The sequence below is a fragment of the Cherax quadricarinatus genome, chromosome 67 (genome assembly GCF_038502225.1).
Source record: "Cherax quadricarinatus isolate ZL_2023a chromosome 67, ASM3850222v1, whole genome shotgun sequence".
Taxonomy (NCBI): Eukaryota; Metazoa; Arthropoda; class Malacostraca; order Decapoda; family Parastacidae; genus Cherax; species Cherax quadricarinatus.
Window position 1 is genome coordinate 3,665,558 of NC_091358.1, and position 22,916 is coordinate 3,688,473.

At 40.2% G+C, this 22,916-nt stretch overlaps 1 protein-coding gene across 8 annotated transcripts in view; it reads right to left on the reverse strand.

Moving 5' to 3' along the window:
- LOC128699632 (cadherin-related family member 1) overlaps positions 1-15,878 on the reverse strand; it is a 69,301-nt gene extending 53,423 nt beyond the window's left edge. For all 8 annotated transcript variants that reach the window (XM_053792370.2, XM_053792369.2, XM_053792368.2 and 5 more), the window contains exons 1-4: positions 15,429-15,878; positions 7,842-8,104; positions 6,565-6,615; positions 923-1,048 (exon numbers count right to left, since the gene is read on the reverse strand). In XM_053792370.2, coding sequence (XP_053648345.2) covers positions 923-1,048; positions 6,565-6,615; positions 7,842-8,104; positions 15,429-15,642 — 654 coding nt within the window. In that variant the 5' untranslated portion in view covers positions 15,643-15,878. The remainder of the gene's footprint in view (positions 1-922; positions 1,049-6,564; positions 6,616-7,841; positions 8,105-15,428) is intronic.
- Positions 15,879-22,916: the final 7,038 nt, after the last annotated feature.

Genomic DNA, 22,916 nt, shown 5'->3' on the forward strand with positions numbered 1-22,916 from the left:
CATTTCCCCTTCAATTGGCTTTAAGGCTGCATTGCTGTGGGGTCACATCCAACCTAATCCTTTATTGTAGATGAATGGTTCAGAGAACCGACAAGTTGATAAATTAGACACATGTGCAACACTTGGGTATCTTTAATGAGGAAACGTTTCGCCACACAGTGGCTTCATCAGTCCATACAAAGGAGAATCGTGAAGAACAGGAGTTTGAGGTAATCAATCCCTCAGTCTTGAGTCGATGTAATCAGTCCATCAATCATGAAAAGAATACAGCATATGTGCGAAGAAGTAGCTTATATACTGTAGGCAGGAGAGGTGCAGCAGTCGTAGGTGGTGTCACATTTGCCCAATGTGGAAGTAGGTCGTGCCCAAGGGTTAAAGATACCCAAGTATTGCATATGAGTCTAATTTATCAACTTGTCGACTCTCTGAACCATTCATCTACAATCCTGTTTGTCCATCAGGAAACTACTATTGTCTGTGTCTTTTCGACTCATATTGACTGTTTTCCAGTATTGGATGACCCATTCTTTGCTCTGGAAGCTGGATTTGTTCATACACTACTGCTGTACCATATACACACTACTAACGTACCAAGGTAACACTGTTTTTAATATACACTAATGCTGGAAAAAAATCCACAAATTATACCTAAGGCATCGTTTATTAACGTTTCTCCAACAGAGGGGAAATGTTTCGTATGTAATGTAAATGGGTTAGAGAACCGACCAATTGAAGGAAAAAAACACCTGGCGAAACGTTTCCTCAACTGAAGAAATGTCAATAAAATGCCTCATTATGCTACATTTCTGTCTCCTTTTTCAATAAGTCGGTATTTTCCCCCATTTCTCTATCCCTTACGTCTATGACCCGGAAACTGCCCTTACATGCACTACCACTCTACAGTATACACATGTAAACTCACCGTCAAGTAGTAGAGGCTAAGATCTGCTGGAAAGTCTTCACGAATCTGGACCTCGTAATTAGTTTGGTTTATTTCCGGGTTCTGCGTGTTCTCGTCTACGATGTTGTGTTCCAGTTGAACTTGGCACTTTGCAAGAGTAAAAAATTTTGAGTGGAACTTTCCCTAAAACTACATAATTTTAAAGAATTTAAAAATATAGTGAATTGAAATATAATTTTAAAAGAATTTAAAAAAATAGTGAGGCCTGGTCTCAGACCGGGCCTGGGGGCGTTGACCCCCCGAAACCCTCTCCAGGTATACTCCAGGAGTGTTCGATTCTCCTTCCAAGGAGTGAATCATGATTCTTCCTGACAAAGACTGACTACATCAGTCTTTGTCACTTTACTCAAGAACTGACTAGTCAGTTTTTGAGTAATATGAGAACGGTGATCGATGACAAGTGGACATCCACTTCGGAAGAAAAGTGTAACTAGTGAGGGTGAATTTAAAGAGAGTCTGAAGAGGGTCTTCGCCTGAAGCCGAAATATGTAGCTATATTTTTTGCCTAGACAATTCTTCAAGGAAGAGGAGGTAAAGGTAACTCGTTGGAGAAAGACTGAAATTACCTTCTTAGGTGAAAGGACACGTGTGAAACTAATGTGCAACGTTTCGCTCTCCAGGAGCTTTATCAAGCCGTTATACGGTAGCAGCTTGTCAAAGTTTCTGGAGAGCAAAACGTTGCCACACTGAAATGTCACATTAGTTTCATCTGTGTCCATTTACCTAACATTTTGCAGGTAATTCTTTATTTTTTTTTTTACTGAAGTAACCTTTCCTTTCCTTAAATTCAGCATGATTACTTATTGTACAGACGCAATATGACCCAGAAGGGTTTAGCACTTCATTATTATTATTATTATTATTATTATTATTATTATTATTATTATTATTATTATTATTATTATTATTATTATTATTATTATTATTATTATTATTATTATTTGTCCAAGTGGTTTCTTAATATATTTTTCTAAAATATATTTTTCTAAATAGGCCGTCCAATTCATTATGACGAGGACATTAGAGCACTCCAGGAAGATTTGAATAGACTGATACAGTGGTCGGAGAAGTGGCAGTTGCAGTTTAATATAGACAGATGCAAAGTTCTAAATGTTGGACAGGAAAATAACCATACCATATATAAACTAAATAATGCAGATCTTAATATTACGGATTGCGAAAAGGATTTAGGAGTTCTGGTTAGCAGTAACCTGAAACCAAGACAACAGTGCATAAGTGTTCGCAATAAAGTTAACAGAATTCTTGGCTTCATATCTAGAAGTATAAATAATAGACGTCCTCAGGTTGTTCTTCAACTCTATATATAACCTTGGTTAGGCCTCATTTAGATTATGCTGCTCAGTTTTGGTCACCGTATTACAAAATGGATATAAATGCTCTGGAAAACGTACAGAGGAGGATGACAAAGATGATCCCATGTATCAGAAATCTTCCCTATGAGGATAGACTGAAGGTCCTGAATCTGCACTCTCTCGAAAGGCGTAGAATTAGGGGGGATATGATCGAGGTGTATAAATGGAAAACAGGAATTAATAAAGGGAATGTAAATAGCGTGCTAAAAATATCTAGCCTAGACAGGACTCGCAGCAATGGTTTTAAGTTGGAAAAATTCAGATTCAGGAAGGATATAGGAAAGCACTGGTTTGGTATTAGAGTTGTGTATGAGTGGAACAAACTCCCGAGTACCGTCATAGAAGCTAAGACGTTGTGTACTTCTAAAAATAGGTTGGATAAATACATGAGTGGGTATGGGTGGGTGTCAGTTGGACTTGACTAGCTTGTGCTACTAGGTCGGATGCCGTGCTTCTCCCTTGAGTGACATGTCTGACCTCATTAGGTCAGTGAGGCTAGACGGTAAGTGAGCTTAAGGTCACTAGGTCAGTGAGCTTAAGCCGGTGGAAGAATTGGAACTGCCTCGCATTGGCCAGTAGGCCTGTTGCAGTGTTCCTTCTTTCTTATGTTCTTAAGTATTTATACAATTTAATAATATATGTATGTAGTATACACAGGTATTGTCAACGTCACTTGTAGTGTACACACTGTCAAGAGTGGTGTGTAGTGTACACACTGTCAGTGATGTGTAGCGTACACACTGTCAGTAATGTGTAGTGTACACACTGTCAGTGATGTGTAGTGTACACACTGTCAGTGATGTGTAGTGTACACACTGTCAGTGATGTGTAGTGTACACACCGTCAGTGATGTGTAGTGTACACACTGTCGAGAGTGATGTGTAGTGTACACACTGTCAGTGATGTGTAGTGTACACACTGTCGAGAGTGATGTGTAGTGTACACACTGTCGAGAGTGATGTGTAGTGTACACACTGTCAGTGATGTGTAGTGTACACACCGTCAGTGATGTGTAGTGTACACACTGTCGAGAGTGATGTGTAGTGTACACACTGTCAGTGATGTGTAGCGTACACACTGTCAGTGATGTGCAGTGTACACACTGTCAGTGATGTGTAGTGTACACACTGTCAGTGATGTGTAGTGTACACACTGTCAGTGATGTGTAGTGTACACACTGTCAGTGATGTGTAGTGTACACACTGTCAGTGATGTGTAGTGTACACACTGTGAGTGGTGTGTAGTGTACACACTGTCAGTGATGTGTAGTGTACACACTGTCAGTGATGTGTAGTGTACACACTGTGAGTGGTGTGTAGTGTACACACTGTCAGTGATGTGTAGTGTACACACTGTCAGTGATGTGTAGTGTACACACTGTGAGTGGTGTGTAGTGTACACACTGTCAGTGATGTGTAGTGTACACACTGTCAGTGATGTGTAGTGTACATTCTGTCAGTGATGTGCAGTGTACACACTGTCAGTGATGTGTAGTGTACACACTGTCAGTGACATGTAGTGTACACACTGTCAGTGACGTGTAGTGTACACACTGTCAGTGATGTGTAGTGTACATTCTGTCAGTGATGTGCAGTGTACACACTGTCAGTGATGTGTAGTGTACACACTGTCAGTGATGTGTAGTGTACATTCTGTCAGTGATGTGTAGTGTACACACTGTCAGTGATGTGTAGTGTACACACTGTCAGTGATATGTAGTGTACACACTGTCAGTGATATGTAGTGTACACACTGTCAGTGATGTGTAGTGTACACACTGTCAGTGATATGTAGTGTACACACTGTCAGTGATATGTAGTGTACACACTGTCAAGTGTGATGTGTAGTGTACAAACATTGTCAGAGGTCATGTGTAGTGCACGTATACATTGTCAGAGGTCATGTGTAGTGCACGTATACATTGTCAGAGGTCATGTGTAGTGCACGTATACATTGTCAGAGGTCATGTGTAGTGCACGTATACATTGTCAGGGGTCATGTGTAGTGCACGTATACATTGTCAGAGGTCATGTGTAGTGCACGTATACATTGTCAGGGGTCATGTGTAGTGCACGTATACATTGTCAGAGGTCATGTGTAGTGCACGTATACATTGTCAGAGGTCATGTGTAGTGCACGTATACATTGTCAGAGGTCATGTGTAGTGCACGTATACATTGTCAGAGGTCATGTGTAGTGCACGTATACATTGTCAGGGGTCATGTGTAGTGCACGTATACATTGTCAGAGGTCATGTGTAGTGCACGTATACATTGTCAGAGGTCATGTGTAGTGCACGTATACATTGTCAGAGGTCATGTGTAGTGCACGTATACATTGTCAGAGGTCATGTGTAGTGCACGTATACATTGTCAGAGGTCATGTGTAGTGCACGTATACATTGTCAGGGGTCATGTGTAGTGCACGTATACATTGTCAGAGGTCATGTGTAGTGCACGTATACATTGTCAGGGGTCATGTGTAGTGCACGTATACATTGTCAGAGGTCATGTGTAGTGCACGTATACATTGTCAGAGGTCATGTGTAGTGCACGTATACATTGTCAGAGGTCATGTGTAGTGCACGTATACATTGTCAGGGGTCATGTGTAGTGCACGTATACATTGTCAGAGGTCATGTGTAGTGCACGTATACATTGTCAGAGGTCATGTGTAGTGCACGTATACATTGTCAGAGGTCATGTGTAGTGCACGTATACATTGTCAGGCGTCATGTGTAGTGCACGTATACATTGTCAGGCGTCATGTGTAGTGCACGTATACATTGTCAGAGGTCATGTGTAGTGCACGTATACATTGTCAGAGGTCATGTGTAGTGCACGTATACATTGTCAGGGGTCATGTGTAGTGCACGTATACATTGTCAGGGGTCATGTGTAGTGCACGTATACATTGTCAGGCGTCATGTGTAGTGCACGTATACATTGTCAGGCGTCATGTGTAGTGCACGTATACATTGTCAGGCGTCATGTGTAGTGCACGTATACATTGTCAGGCGTCATGTGTAGTGCACGTATACATTGTCAGAGGTCATGTGTAGTGCACGTATACATTGTCAGAGGTCATGTGTAGTGCACGTATACATTGTCAGGCGTCATGTGTAGTGCACGTATACATTGTCAGGCGTCATGTGTAGTGCACGTATACATTGTCAGAGGTCATGTGTAGTGCACGTATACATTGTCAGAGGTCATGTGTAGTGCACGTATACATTGTCAGGGGTCATGTGTAGTGCACGTATACATTGTCAGGGGTCATGTGTAGTGCACGTATACATTGTCAGGCGTCATGTGTAGTGCACGTATACATTGTCAGGCGTCATGTGTAGTGCACGTATACATTGTCAGGCGTCATGTGTAGTGCACGTATACATTGTCAGGCGTCATGTGTAGTGCACGTATACATTGTCAGGCGTCATGTGTAGTGCACGTATACATTGTCAGAGGTCATGTGTAGTGCACGTATACATTGTCAGAGGTCATGTGTAGTGCACGTATACATTGTCAGGCGTCATGTGTAGTGCACGTATACATTGTCAGGCGTCATGTGTAGTGCACGTATACATTGTCAGAGGTCATGTGTAGTGCACGTATACATTGTCAGGGGTCATGTGTAGTGCACGTATACATTGTCAGAGGTCATGTGTAGTGCACGTATACATTGTCAGGGGTCATGTGTAGTGCACGTATACATTGTCAGGGGTCATGTGTAGTGCACGTATACATTGTCAAGGGTCATGTGTAGTGCACGTATACATTGTCAGGGGTCATGTGTAGTGCACGTATACATTGTCAGGGGTCATGTGTAGTGCACGTATACATTGTCAGGGGTCATGTGTAGTGCACGTATACATTGTCAGGGGTCATGTGTAGTGCACGTATACATTGTCAGGGGTCATGTGTAGTGCACGTATACATTGTCAAGGGTCATGTGTAGTGCACGTATACATTGTCAGGGGTCATGTGTAGTGCACGTATACATTGTCAGGGGTCATGTGTAGTGCACGTATACATTGTCAGGGGTCATGTGTAGTGCACGTATACATTGTCAGGGGTCATGTGTAGTGCACGTATACATTGTCAGAGGTCATGCGTAGTGCACGTATACATTGTCAAGGGTCATGTGTAGTGCACAAACATTGTCAGGGGTCATGTGTAGTACCCATAAATGGGGTCTCCTGTGGAGATACAGAAACAAGACCCCACTCACATTCGTGACGTTATCCAGCAGAGAAAATTTTACCATGCCCAGAATCTGCTCCTGAAATAGATTTTTAAAAATAATTTGTTGAGTATTAGAAAAAAGCTTATTGAATATTATTGATGCTTACATTTTCCCTGTATCATTTAGATATTTTTCGTGGGACATACACTGAGAACTTTGTATTTCTTAGTATGTATACACCAAGAGTTGTATATTCTTTTGAGTTTTTACACTTCGATACACAAATAACCCGGACATAGGAGACAGAAGCTTTTGACGATGTTTCGGTCAAACTTGGAACATTTACAAGTTATAATGGTCCTAGTCTGAGCGAAACGTCGTCTTAAGCTTCTCTCTCCTATGTACGGGTTATTTGTGTATTGTTCCAGTCACGGTATTGTGACTTTTTGTTATTCATGTAACTTAGAGATTACTTGAAGCCCAGTTTTAGGAATTACAGTATTCCTAACTAGTGTACTGACAGTCTTATTGATCCTGGTGCAGTCAGTGGGTTCTAAATCTAATATACCAACGCACCTGATTTCTAAATCATCGTTTTTGTGATTTCTGGTTTCATCTATTCTCTCTTGGAGTCCTAGAATTGTACAAATATTTTATTTATAGAAAGTTTCTATACGTCATATCATTTGTTTAATTCCTACAACAGAATAAAATAATTCGGAGTCATTCATTCATTAATTACTGTACATAATTACGTATTTGTATCTGCTTATTACTGTCTATACGAACTGGAAACTTGATACCATCAACATAACTTATGTTGATGGTTTCCAGTTTTTAGTATTAAATTATCCAGAAAATAAGCTTCCAGGAATGCAAGGGAAAAAATCGTTTAAGAAATATTTTTAAAATCTGAATTAATATTCCGTTACGGTACTTTAATGGCCAAAGTTTGTTTACATTTCCAGACAAGTGAGAAGGGAGGTGGAACCTTCTGAAGAGTTGAACGCCATTAGGAAAGAATTGAACCCACCTGAAAGGTAATACGGCATTAAGGTAGTTGAATCCCCTGGGAGAGTCTTGTTTCATTAGGACAGAAAGGTGGACCACATGTAAAGTCACATGAGATTGGGACAAAGTTGAACTACTTGGAGAGTCGTACGTCATTATGGCAGAAAGGTGGACCACGTACACATGCTGGGAAAGCAACCCGTACGTGACTGGGGCACAGTTGAACTTCCTAGAGAGTCGTACGTCATTAGGAAAGAGAGGACCACCTAAAACACTCTTCATAAAACAGTAGCGATGTTTCCGGTACTCACTGTGTTGTTGGGAAAGTCGGGAACGCCATTTAAAGATGTTGAGACTGACACTCTCAGTTCTGATGACTGAGAATTATCTACTGAAAAATAGTGTAGGAACTCTTCCTCATCAGGACCAGTGAAAGGCCCCGTGTTGCTGCAGTTCAAGATGTAAAGGTCTGTACCCTCGTCTGTTTTCTCATCTACGTTCGCTTGCAAAATCAAGATTCCAGAAAGGCCACTAAGCTTAGCTCCTCCAGTGACTTCACAGTGATTAGTGCAATCTGAAATGATAAGTATAAGCATTAACATCAGAAAAAACAAAGACCTTGAGCAACAAAGACTATTATTTAGTTCCAATTTGCAGAATTAAAAATAATTTCAATTTTGTTTTACAATAAACAAAAGACATACTGAGGACATAGACATATACTAAGAATACCTGTGGCTACATAGAGATCAAAGAAACTAATTTCCGCAGACGCAAGTGCCTTGAATCAGCACTGATCGCTGTTTCGAATACTATTAAACAAAACAACGGCAGCTTCACCATCTCTGAAGTCTTAGCAAGAATCCTCCTGAAAACAGTAAACCCTGCCATCACATAGTCTCTCCTGTTATACTACACAAAGCACAATACAGAGAGTGAACACTGAAACAGGCCTTCTCTTTCCAGTCTATGTTTGTCCAACCTACTTTTATGTTACCTAAGTAATAGCTTTTATATCCTTTCACTCTTGTACGAATTAATTGCTCTACCATATTGTCTTACTACTGCTACTACAACTTTTGTCACTACTACTACTACTACTACCACCTGTGAACATCGATATGGTACCTCACTAGTATTGCACCTCACTCTGACCCTTTATATATACCCTCTGTGTCCATGTACTGTTTGTATCGGCTTGACAAAGCTCCTGGAGAGCGAAACGTTGCCAAAATAAAATGTCACATTAGTTGCACTTGTGTCATTTTACTTTACAGATAAAAAAAAAAGCACTTGAACAAAAGGTAAGAAAGATATACAAATAATATACACCAGAATCTAGATAGACAATCATTATGGAAGAAGAAAAATGAATTGAAAAGACGGCGATAATAGCAAAAGTGAAACCAATGTTACTTTACAATAACATCAAAATTAATATATTCTGAAATCACCTGTTTACTGTGATCTTATTGCATATATATATATATATATATATATATATATATATATATATATATATATATATATATATATATATATATATATATATATATATATATATATATATATATATAACCTTCACAAAGGAGACAGAATCTTAAAACGACGTTTCGGTCCGATTTGGACCACGGCGATCAGACACATATGCAACATCTGAGTGTCTTTACTGTAGACGTTTCGCCCTCCAGTGGCTTTATCAATACAAATTCAGGGACATGTGTCCTTGAATTTGTATTGACAAAGCCACTGGAGAGCGAAACGTCTACAATAAAGATACCAAGATGTTGTACATGTGTCAAACTCTTCATCTTGACCGTATTGTATACCATATATTGTATACCATATATTGTATACCATATATTTTGTATCTCGGTATTGTGCCTTTTTATTTTCCATCGGAATTAAGATGACAGTCTAATTTAAAACTTTTAAACCGAAGTCAGAAGCAGTGTTAGGGAATATTACAAAGGTACCGAAGTCAGAAGCAGTCTTAGGGAATAGTACAAAGGTACCGAAGTCAGAAACAGTCTTAGGGAATATTACAAAGGTACCGAAGTCAGAAGCAGTCTTAGGGAATATTACAAAGGTACCGAAGTAAGTCGGAAACAGTCTTAGGGAATATTACAAATGTACATTAGAAGAGATTAACAGAGGGTTTAACTTTATTTTCTCATCCAAACAGGAAAATGAGCAAGAAAGAGAAAGGAGAGAAAGCCAGCAACATTGAACCATGAACCATCGAAACATCGACCAAGCAGAGAGAAACCTCGCTATCTACTCTCTCCGATTACTAAACTCCGCATCGAACTGATGGAGGCGTTGACTGGCGGGACGTCTTCAGTACAAAGGTACGCAATGTTGCACAAGTGTTCATTGTAAGACATTCTGAGCTTTGTAAGAGGTGTCAGAAAGCTGTTCTCATTTTCCCCACACAGTCACTCATCACAGCAGGATCTTGTCTGAGGAATTAACAAGAATTAACAAGAATCATCTCGAGACACAACGAAACTACAGTCGCTGCTTTATTTACGGTGAAAATAAAGGTAGTTTAATAAATAATCATGTGCATTAACATACAATTATTTTATGATGTTAAATTATTAGTTACTTTCAACCCCTTGAACTCATCTTTGATCAGTGGCTGTTTCACCTCACACTTTTGTTGTATATAAACCCGTTGTTTTGTCTGGCATGTGCACTCTATCTTGATAATTACTCTCAGTGGCGAAAAAGGAATTTAAATAAGTATCGCTTTTATTTTTATTATTTTTTTTTTTGACATGCTGACCGTCTCCTGCCGAAGCAGAGTGATCCGAAAAAAAAGAAACGTTTAATTTTTTATTTAGTAAATTATACAGGAGAAGGGGTTACTAACCCCCTTTGTCCCGGGATTTTAGTTACCTCTTACAACGTAATAGGGATGGGGATAGGAAGAATAGTGTTTTCCTTAGGATGGGATAGAGGAAATAGCTAGTATAATTTTAAATATTGTGACTGGTAATGGGAGATACCCTGTTATCCACCTGAGCTCTGGAGGAAATTATATTGGAAAGTGTAATAGAGAGAACCTGCTTACGGGTACTGGCCACCAGTAGACATAATTAGGAAGAAGGGAGGGATCCCTGTCACATGTGACATTTTGTCACTGGTTGGTGTTAGCAATGTAGTCTAGAGCAACTGGTGTTAATTACTGGCTGGACAAGTACTATAAGAGCATTGCTAGGGATGGGTTGCATTTACTTTGAGCAGAGGTAGCACCATTGGAAATTTCATATGATTTTGGAATACACCAAGATTTAAAACTATCAAAAAATTGACGTATGAGTGTTCGAGTTGTAATAATATTGATCTCAGAAACAAACGTTTATCAAGAGATTAACGTAAAATTAACAGATAATATCAAGGAAAGAAATATAAAAGAACCCTATTCAGAAAGTGAATAAGGATAATGATAATGAGAGGAATAACGAAGAGACGAAAATAACGATAACAGTAGAAACCCTTTCTAGACTATAACCCAAATAATTTTTCTTATAATCATTGACAAAGATATATTTAATCTACTTGTAGATGCAGAGAGTTTCACTTGTAGGAAGCCCCGTGTTATCATTTACTACAGACATGATATTCAAACAAGACGACTGAAACCACGGGAGTACCAACTCGGGGTCTCCTACGAGTGAAACACCCTGGATAGTCAACATATACTGAAATGATCTGCATAATCATGGGCTGTCTGCAAGTGTTTATCAATTAACCCATTCCTGTATTAACAATATATCAAGTGGGAGTAAAATCGAATTTAAAAATTTAATGTTATACAAATAGTCTCAATGCTAAAAACAAGATGAACGAGTTGAGATTGATTGCATGTGCAGGAAATGTAGATGCTGTTGCAATAACTGAGACGTGGTTTAATTTGAAGGGTCGAGACGTGCCTGGCGAGTGTCGGGTTGAAAGGAATGGAAGAAACGTGGCGCTATACGTCAGAGATAAAATGAATTGCTACTTAGAACAGATCTCTGGGTTGAAGAAAATGACAGTTTGTCTGGGTAGAATCTATAGAACCTGGAGTTGATTTTGTGATTTATACCGACCCACGAACGTGGAAAAGTGACAGAGGGAGAATACTTTGGGAAGGATTTGTTAAGTCTACAAGGAAACATATTGTTTTAACATTAGGAGAGTTTAATTTCATCTAAATCGATTGGAATTCTTTGACTGGAAATCTGGAGCACATCAACTTATTCCAGGATTTTCTAGGATTTCTTTTTTTTGGCAATTTATGACACGACCAACAACAGGTAATCTGATTCTAGCAGACAAGGAGACCCTAGTAAATGTTCTAGATGGAACCGAAGAGCTTAGCACAAGTAACTATGAATAGAAGAAAGAAACTATGACGACGTTTCGGTCCTACTTAGACCATTATTTCATGTAAATACAGTAATAAAGATGATGCAGTAACGTTTCCAGATTTTTACTCTGCAGATTACGATGGATTTAGAGAATTTTTGACTTCGTGTAGCTCGAACTTCCTATTTTTCTCACATTGATTATTAACTGCTTCTCAAATTTTCTCAGCTGTCAAGAATACAAAAAGTGGATCCGAGGAGCAGTATATCAGGAGAAACTTGAAATATGTTCCATTACATCATCTCTTCCCAGGATTCTCCACCTGACTCTTCAAGTCTCTATGCTCCCTGTATATATACAGACAGGTCCCGTTTTACAGCGCTTCGCTTTACGGCGTCTCGCTAATACAGCGGTTTTCAATTGCACCAATTCTTCATTTATTCAAGACTTCCTACAATTAATATATTCACCACTCACTATAAGCTAAAAATAAAAATTTAAAGGTAAGTAATGTGTGTACTGTATATGCATTTTTTAGGCCTAGCTCTGTTGCTCACTTAATATATGATAGTGTAAACATGTTATCAGGCTTTTATATGCATTTGAAAGTAAAAAAAGGCTACGATTCACTTTACAGTGATTTTCACTTTACAGCAGTAGCCTGGACCCTAACCTGTTGTATAAGTGGGGCCATATAGCAGCCCTGAACCTAACCTGCTGTATAAGCAGTGCCCTACAGTAACCTGGAACTTAATGCGCTGTATAAGCGGGGCCCTACAGTAGCCTAGAACCTAACCTGCTGTATAAGCAGGGCCATACAGTAGCCCTGAACCTGACCTGCTGTTATAAGCGGGGCCCTACAGTAGCTCGTAACCTAACCTGCTGTATAAGCGGGGCCATACAGCAGCCCTGAACCTAACCTGCTGTATAAGCAGGGCCCTACAGTAACCTGGAACTTAACACACTGTATAGGCGGGGCCCTACAGTAGCCTGGAACCTAACCTGCTGTATAAGCGGGGCCTTCCTGCTCGGGTTTGTGACTTGATAAAGCTATCACTGTCTGGGCGAAACGTAGTCAATATGGATCGCATTATACTACATTTTTCTCTATTTTTTTCCATCGTGTCAGTATTTGATCCCATTTATCCCCATCTTTTTTTTTTAATTTCGTCACACGTGTAAAGTTTAGTTAATTTTGAAATATAAAACACACAAGTAACCATTAATTAGTTAATGGTCTAAGTCGGACCGAAACGTCGTTATAAGTTTCTATCCTATGTGCGAGTTATTTGTGTATTATTCCAGTCACGGTATTGTGATTTTTTTCCGAAAATATTTTTTTCTGCTTAGAATTATTTTTAATTGCAATTTGCATATAAGAAGAATATATCAAAGTCGTTTCATTGCTTAGTGCTTCTAAAGGCCATAATCCGACCCTGATTAAATGGCTCAGTGCCTTTCAGGTGCAGGAGTGTTGAGTCGCTACTCTTATATATGAGCACTGTATTGCTAGAGTAACTTAATTAGCCAAAACTTTCGAAATCATGAAGTTTTGGGCAACAGTGTTGGTGGGTGTAATCATTATCCTTTGCAGTACCGTTTATGTACAAATTTGACCATGGGAACGTGCAAAATCAGTCATATAGTCCCCAAGAACTACTGTTTTCGGGATAATGAATTCGAAAATAAAGGTTTTATCCAGGGATTCATCATGGAGATAATAACTGAACCCTCCGCCCCAGCACATACATCAAAGAAGTCCCCAGAAACAAGGTGGAGAACCTTGAACTTGTCAGCAAGAGGGTGCACAATCCCTTGTGCAGGCGGTAACAAGGTTCACTTTGGAGAAACAGAGTAAAACCTAGGAACATGTCTACTTGAACACATCAATACACGCAGATGTATTGATGTGTTCAATGCATGTACACACAACATCACAGCACCACTAGCCACTTGGTGAGAGGGACCATCACCATTTAGAGATTAAAGAACAGGACATCCACAGACGAAAATGCCTTGAAGCATCTCTAATCTTCACGTCAAACACAATTACACACAACAAAGACAGCGTCTTCCTTCAGTATTGCCACGAGAAACCACAACATTTCCTGGCAAGATATCACTAATAATCGAAGCAAAAGCCAGGCAGCTTGCAAACAGCAAACCTTCAACACATCTCGGTATACATTTTGAGATGACAGCCACATAACGCACGTCACCTCCATCTCATTTTCGTGCTGCTTTCTCTGGTATATAAACCCTGCATTTCATGTGCTCTTCGTGTGTGAACCATTGTGCCTAAAACACGTAAAAGGGTTCAACATTTAGTACTGGTTATATCTGACCTGTAGGTGTGTCTGATAAGCTCACATATTCTTATCTATATCATTTATTCATAGTGTTTCTGCCTTAACCTCTCCCCGAGCACTGGACTGCAATTCTTATTGCGTTACAGCATAATTAGAAAATCAGTGGGTCTAAAACCATAGCAATTACAACAGCTTTATAGAGGGACACTGCGTATTTTGGTACATAAAACCCAATGAACAGGGATGGTTTTGACAAGGACCTGACCTCTCAATGTTTTCATTATATACTTTTATACACTTTTTATATACTGTTGCTTCAACTTCACACTGTTCCAGACTGTGGAGCAAAATTCTTCTCCAGACTGAGGGACTGACCACCTCAAAACTACGTCTTCTAGGATGATGGACTGATGACATGGTCTTCACATCTCTACTGCTTCTAGCTTCTCTGTACTCAACTGAAAAAGCCTGCTGCTTAGGGGAAACGTCTCGGAATAAAGATACCTAACTGTTGTACATGTGTCTTAGAGCTGTAACCTCTAGGAGAAACCTAGTCTCCACTCTTATACATAATTAAGAAACGTATGTATATCACTATACAATCCACACATCATCAGGAGTTTGGACTGCTGTAGAAAAGAGTAGGAAGTCCAGGTGGATTCGTTTAGGGAAACGACTCTAGCTAGGATGAGGTAGATGGCACCAGGAAAAGCAGTGCCAAGTACCAGAAAGCTGAAGACAGATTATTAAAACAGTAGAAACAAACCAGGTCACAAGCACTGATAATGTCGTAATGACCTAACAAGTATAACATTAGTGACATGACAGTTATCAAAAATTGGGTCAGACTTCGATGCGCCTTCGTATTTTAGAATGCAATACGAAAGGCCTAGAGCTATCATTCAACTCCCTCTGTGGTTATTTTGCATCTTTTATCGGTTGTTCGCGATTATTGCATATTATCATAAGATAAAGCAGGACTACGGTGACGTTAAGCAGTATTATATGATAATTCTGGATGTAAATTATTTAAAAAAACAAAACCGACATGTTGAATAGACATATGCAGCATTGTGGAAATGTTGCATAAGTGTCTAATTCTACGAGTATTCTTATTATTTAAGCCTTAGGTCTAAGTTATTATTGACATACTGATAGCCTATTTGAGATGTAGTTTATCTTGGGAACTGGCTCAGCTGCAGCCTGTTTTTTAATAGGCTTGGGTCTTACTCTGACACAGTGCTGGTGCAGGGAGCAGGAAGAGAAGAATCAAGATGGCCGCTGTTGTCTTTGTGTGAGCGAAGGTTTGTTCTCGTCTTCGTGTAAATGCCATGGCTGGTGACGTCTGTGCTGAATCCTGAAGCTTCTTTGGCGTAGCTGTGACTGGCACTGCTGTGAATGGCACTGCTGTGACTGGCACTGCCCACCTCTCTTTGGTAATCATCACTGAATTCTCACCTTTTACTGATCTTAGATCCAGATTTGTTTTATCAAAAGCTTTCTCCCTGAGAACTGTGCTCAGGAAAGCAGCCTATGGTCTATCTCTCCACCTTTATACATACGATTCCCGTACACACTGTTAATGTTTCTACCACCACAAGAAGAACTTATTGTCACCGAGGGTCTCCAGTACGCCCTCGACTCTCCAGAGCCCAGTTGTGACTCCCACTCCCTCCTGATAAGAACCTTCAGCAACGAAGTTATTTGTGATAACGCGCCTTAGATAAGAATGATAATGACAGCCTCACTGATAATCACAAAAATTTGTTTACTGTCTGTATGTAAGTGTTGTAACTCCATTGCACTGGCATATCCGCACACACACACACACACACACACACACACACACACACACACACACACACACACACACACACACACACACACACACACACACACACACACACACACACACACACACTCAGGGAGAAAGAGCTTGGGGTGACCATAACACCGAGCACATCACCGGAGGCACACATCAACCAAATAACCGCTGCAGCATACGGGCGCCTGGCAAACCTGAGAACAGCGTTCCGATACCTTAATAAGGAATCGTTCTAGACACTGTACACTGTGTATGTTAGGCCCATACTGGAGTATGCAGCACCAGTCTGGAACCCACACCTAGTCAAGCACGTCAAGAAGTTAGAGAAAATACAAAGGTTTGCAACAAGGCTAGTCCCAGAGCTCAAGGGAATGTCGTACGAGGAAAGGTTAAGGGAAATCGGACTGACGACACTGGAGGACAGAAGGGTCAGGGGAGACATGATAACGACATACAAGATACTGCGGGGAATAGACAAGGTGGACAGAGATAGGATGTTCCAGAGAGGGGACACAGGGACAAGGGGTCACAACTGGAAGATGAAGAAGACTCAGACGAGTCACAGGGACGTTAGGAAGTATTTCTTCAGTCATAGAGTTGTCAGCAAGTGGAATAGCCTAGCAAGTGAAGTAGTGGAGGCAGGAACCATACATAGTTTTAAGAAGAGGTATGATAAAGCTCAGGAAGCAGAGAGAGAGAGAGGACCCAGTAGCGATCAGTCAAGAGGCGGGGCCAGGAGCTGAGTCTCGACCCCTGCAACCACAATTAGGTGAGTACAATTAGGTGAGTACACACACACACACACACACACACACACACACACACACACACACACACACACACACACACACACACACACACACACACACAATTAGTCTATTTGCTGTTTCATATTATGCACATATTACAAAATGTGGACAGAAAAATAACAGTTCACTAGGTCTATAGGCCTATGTTAAGTAATCTTTTTTTTAAGTTCAATTATTTGTATTCGTAAGTCTAAGTTATATATGTCAAGTAAGACTAGCTAACAAGGGTTACTGAAGCTATCTTTAACAGCTTTCAGAATGAGTGCCAAATGTTGGATTCATTGCCTGCCAATCATGTGCCAGTAGGCCTACTGTGTTGCTCTTATGTTTGATACTAAAACTGTGTTTGGACGTGCTTTAAAAAGACGTTTTGTCTACCATGGGCTTTTTAATCCAGTGATTGGATTAATAAAACCTTTGGTGGGCGAAACGTCTCCTTATTAAATGTTCTAAATCCTCTTTTGTATTTTACTGATATTATCAATGGGACTGATTACCTAATCTTCACCCTCCTCAGTCTTCTGTTTTTTTCCTTGTATATTTAATATCATTTACAACCTCTCTTCCTATGTATTTCGCTTCTATTCCTATCATATACAGTGGACCCTCGAATTTAGTCGTGCCTTTTCTGTATGCAAAACTATTTTTATTACCTATAAAATGTATTTTTTGTTAATATTTTTGGGTGTCTGGAATGGTTTAATTGGATTTACATTATTTCCTATGGGAAATATTAACAAAAAATACATTTTATAGATAATAAAAATAGTTTTGCATACAGAAAAGGCAGGACTAAATTCGAGGGTCCACTGTAATTGTTATCAACTACAACTTCACTGATATTCCATTTTACAATGAAACCTGAATCAATTATTAATATTATGAATATTCAAGGAGCCAAGATAAAACCCTGTATGACACCACTCATACCTAATTATCATTAACATCTATTCCCTTGTATTTTTTTGTTGTCTCTCTGTTAATAATGTTAAAATTGTTAACACTGACTTAACTTTCGTTAAACATGTTTCTTGTGTTTGTTGCTAAAACGATTAACAATTTCTTTTGTGTGCCTAGACGAGATCCGGATGAGCCTGGCCCATGGCCGGGCTCCATCAATAGAAAGATTCTCGAAATTCGTCAGAGGTATATCAGAGAGGTTTTTCTTCAGCTACAAGGAAAGTTAAACCGTGGTCGAAGGAAAAGACAGCACCGTGAAGGAATTAATCTCCAGAACTATTTACATGGTAGGAAGTGTGAGGTTAGGTTAGGCTAAGTTAGGTTGGGTTAGGGTAGGTTTTGACCTGTCTTCAATGTGATTCTGCTCTCTGCCTTAAAGTTAGCGTGTTGGTCAGTGTTCTCCTGGTCTCTGTCTTTAGATGTGTGTTCTCCTGGTTTCTATTTTCAGATGTGTGTTCTCCTGGTCTCTGTTTTCAGATTTGTGTTCTCCTGGTCTCTGTCTTCAAATAAGTGTTTTCCTGGTCTATGTCTTCAGATAAGTGTTCCCCCAGCCTCTGTCTTCAGATTTGTGCTCTCTTGGTCTCTGTCTTCAAATTTGTGTTCTCCTGGTCTCTGTTTTCAGATTTGTGTCCTCCTGGTCTCTGGCTTCAGAGTTGTGTTCTCCTGGACTCTAGCTTCAGATTTGTGTTCTCCTGGTCTCTGTTTTCAGATTTGTGTCCTCCTGGTCTCTGGCTTCAGAGTTGTGTTCTCCTGGACTCTGGCTTCAGATTTGTGTTCTCCTGGTCTCTGGCTTCAGATTTGTGTCCTCCTGGTCTCTGGCTTCAGAGTTGTGTTCTCCTGGACTCTGGCTTCAGATTTGTGTTCTCCTGGTCTCAGGCTTCAGATGAGTGTTCTCCTGGCCTCTGTCTTCAGATTTGTGTTCTGGTCTGTCTTCAGATCAGTGTTCCTGATATGTCTCTAGTTCAGTGTTCCTAACCTCTTTGTTCAGATCAGTGTGCTCCTTGCTTCTGTCTTCACGTCAGGTTGCCTGACCTCTTTCTTCAGGTCAGAGTGCTTCTGACCTCTGTCTTCAGTTGAAGACAGAGCTGGGAAAAATCTAGGAATAAGATACAATTCTGAAAGAAGACAAAATTACTTATGACCATTTCCATAAGTACAGAGAAAATGATAAAGAAAATTACGATAATAAATGAAAAATTATAGGTAAAAATAAGGAGATACAAACGGAAGATAAAGGTTAAATAAGAAGCTCTGGAAAACGTAAAATACTTTTCTTTCCTGCTGGGAAAAAAATACAATTCGGACAGTGACAAGGACTCAGGCAGGACAAAAAAGTAATGCAACTACAGACGATATAAAAAACATTCTTGCTCTGCTGAAAATGGTATAAAATACCGAAAAATTAATGATCAAGACACATGTGCAACAGTTGGGTATCTTTATTCTTGAAACGTTTCGCCTACACAGTAGGCTTCTTCAGTCAAATACAGAGGCAGCAGGTGTAGTAGTGAAAGGAAGGTGATGTAATCAGTCCATCAGTCTTGGAGAAATGGTATTTGAGGTGGTCAGTCCCTCAACCTGGAGAAGAGTTCAGCTTCATGGTCTGGAACAAGGTGGTCAGTCCCTCAGCCTGGAGAAGAGTTCAGCTTCATAGTCTGGAACAAGGTGGTCAGTCCCTCAGACTGGAGAAGAGTTCAGCTTCATGGTCTGGAACAAGGTGGTCAGTCCCTCAGCCTGGAAAAGAGTTCAGCTTCATGGTCTGGAACAAGGTGGTCAGTCCCTCAGCCTGGAAAAGAGTTCAGCCTCATGGTCTGGAACAAGGTGGTCAGTCCCTCAGCCTGGAAAAGAGTTCAGCCTCATGGTCTGGAACAAGGTGGTCAGTCCCTCAGCCTGGAAAAGAGTTCAGCTTCATGGTCTGGAACAAGGTGGTCAGTCCCTCAGCCTGGAAAAGAGTTCAGCCTCATGGTCTGGAACAGTATGAAGCAGAAGCCTGAGAATGGAGTCTTGCTTATGAAGACTAACAAATTAAATATACTGACGGCGCTTTTTCTCAAACATAAACGTTGGAAATGAGACAGAAAATGCCTTTCACTGCAGCAGATATTAAGAATATAGGTACTGTTATTTTTCATCAAGTTAAAATCACCTACGATTGGCTATGATTATATGATGACCAGTTCTGTGGATCTTCAATGTATCCATAAAGATTTTATTTGGAAAATGCTTGAACAGCTGTATCAATAATATTACAAGATCACTCCAGATAATATTTTTTTTTTCAATGAGGTACAGCCCTCAGCTGCCTCTACTGCTGTGAGTCACTGTGAGGATGGATATCTATTTATAATGTACAAGTACTTAAGCGTTCGTAGGTAATTTACCCTTAGGAGTACTAGAGGCAGGAGGTTTGACTGGGTCTTTTTATTTTTGATGACAGTGGTAGGAAGAGGGAATTTCTAGGTGGCTGAGCCGGCAGATGGTTCAGCAGCTGGTGAATCACTGGTTGTAGTCACCTAATTCTGGTTGCATGGGACGATTCGCATCTCCTGCCCACACCTCTCTGCTCGTCGCTACTAGGTCCCGTCTCTCCCTGTTCCATGAGCTTCAGTGTACCTCTTCTTGTATTGTGTGATAGTTTTCTTCTGCAGGATTCTCAACTAGCTTGTTTGCGGTGGGGTAGCCAAGATGCAGAAGAAGAATTTGTGTGCTGGAAACAACTGAGATGCCGACGGAATCAAACGAAAGTCACACAAAAGAATTTGTGTGCTGGAAACAACCGAGATGCCGACGGAATCAAACGAAAGTCACACATATTGCAAGCCTTCTCTTAGCGTAAAGCTTTGTTTAGTCTCAATGTGTCTGGTTGGGACCTGTTGGTAGCTAGTACTTGCCGGTGTGCAGAAGTGTTGTTCCAGGCTTCTGCTCTTAAATGCTTCAAATATATCTGTTATCTGTATTGCAGTTTTCTCTGCTGGAAGTTGCTTCTGTCGTGATCTGTTTGTCCTCGTAAAAGCCTTTGCACTTTTATCGCCAATACTAGCTGATATCCTGGAGTATACCTGGAGAGAGTTCTGGGGGTCAACGCCCCCGCGGTCCGCTCTGTGATCAGGCCTCATGGTGGACCAGGGCCTGATCAACCAGGCTGTTACTGCTAGCCGCATGCAGTCCAAGGTCATATATGTGGCAAACATGACGTGTATGGGAAAACATCCACTTTGAAAAGCATCTTCAACTTATCCGATTTCATTAGTAACTTGGCCGATCTCATCAGTAACTTGCCCGATTTCATCAGTAACTTGGCCGATCTCATCAGTAACTTGGCAGATCTCATCAGTAACTTGGCCGATCTCATCAGTAACTTGACCGATCTCATCAGTAGCTTGGCCGATCTCATCAGTAACTTGACCGATCTCATCAGTAACTTGGCCGATCTCATCAGTAACTTGGCCGATCTCATCAGTAACTTGACCGATCTCATCAGTAACTTGGTCGATCTCATCAGTAACTTGACCGATCTCATCAGTAACTTGACTGATCTCATCAGTAGCTTGGCCGATCTCATCAGTAACTTGACCGATCTCATCAGTAACTTGACCGATCTCATCAGTAACTTGGCCGATCTCATCAGTAACTTGACCGATCTCATCAGTAACTTGACCGATCTCATCAGTAACTTGGCCGATCTCATCAGTAACTTGACCGATCTCATCAGTAACTTGTCCGATCTCATCAGTAACTTATCCAAAACATCAATTCTTGTATCGCCAGCAAGCTTCACTAACGCAAACAGAGAGACACTTGTACAGCATTACTAACGCAAACAGAGAGACACTTGTACAGCATTACTAACGCAAACAGAGAGACACTTGTACAGCATTACTAACGCAAACAGAGAGACACTTGTACAGCATTACTAACGCAAACAGAGAGACACTTGTACAGCATTACTAACGCAAACAGAGAGACACTTGTACAGCATTACTAACGCAAACAGAGAGACACTTGTACAGCATTACTAACGCAAACAGAGAGACACTTGTACAGCATTACTAACGCAAACAGAGAGACACTTGTACAGCATTACTAATGCAAACAGAGAGACACTTGTACAGCATTACTAACGCAAACAGAGAGACACTTGTACAGCATTACTAACGCAAACAGAGAGACACTTGTACAGCATTACTAACGCAAACAGAGAGACACTTGTACAGCATTACTAACGCAAACAGAGAGACACTTGTACAGCCTTACTAACGCAAACAGAGAGACACTTGTACACCTACAGCTACACTGGCACTCGAGAAAAACACTAGAATATCAACAACTTTGCTAAGACCACCACACCAACGCTACAGAAATTAGACGAAGAAAAAATAGAATGCTCCAATTTGACAGGGAGTACATGCATGACAGAAGACAAAGTATCTACAGTAAATGAGACGTTACAGAAGGAAACTGTAATAACTGGGTACCAACAAGGGTTAGCATTCCGACACATATTGTTTCTATGTCAGTGACTTATTATATGTCAGTGACTTATTATATGTCAGTGACTTATTATATGTCAGTGACTTATTATATGTTAGTGACTTATTATATGTCAGTGACTTATTATATGTTAGTGACTTATTATATGTTAGTGACTTATTATATGTCAGTGACTTATTATATGTTAGTGACTTATTATATGTCAGTGACTTATTATATGTCAGTGACTTATTATATGTTAGTGACTTATTATATGTCAGTGACTTATTATATGTCAGTGACTTATTATATGTTAGTGACTTATTATATGTCAGTGACTTATTATATGTTAGTGACTTATTATATGTTAGTGACTTATTATATGTCAGTGACTTATTATATGTTAGTGACTTATTATATGTCAGTGACTTATTATATGTTAGTGACTTATTATATGTCAGTGACTTATTATATGTTAGTGACTTATTATATGTTAGTGACTTATTATATGTTAGTGACTTATTATATGTTAGTGACTTATTATATTAATGTCAGTGACTTATTATATGTCAGTGACTTATCAGAGAGAATCGAGGCGTATGGATCACAGTATGAGGATTGCCTGTAGAGAGTTCCGGGGGTCAACGCCCCCGC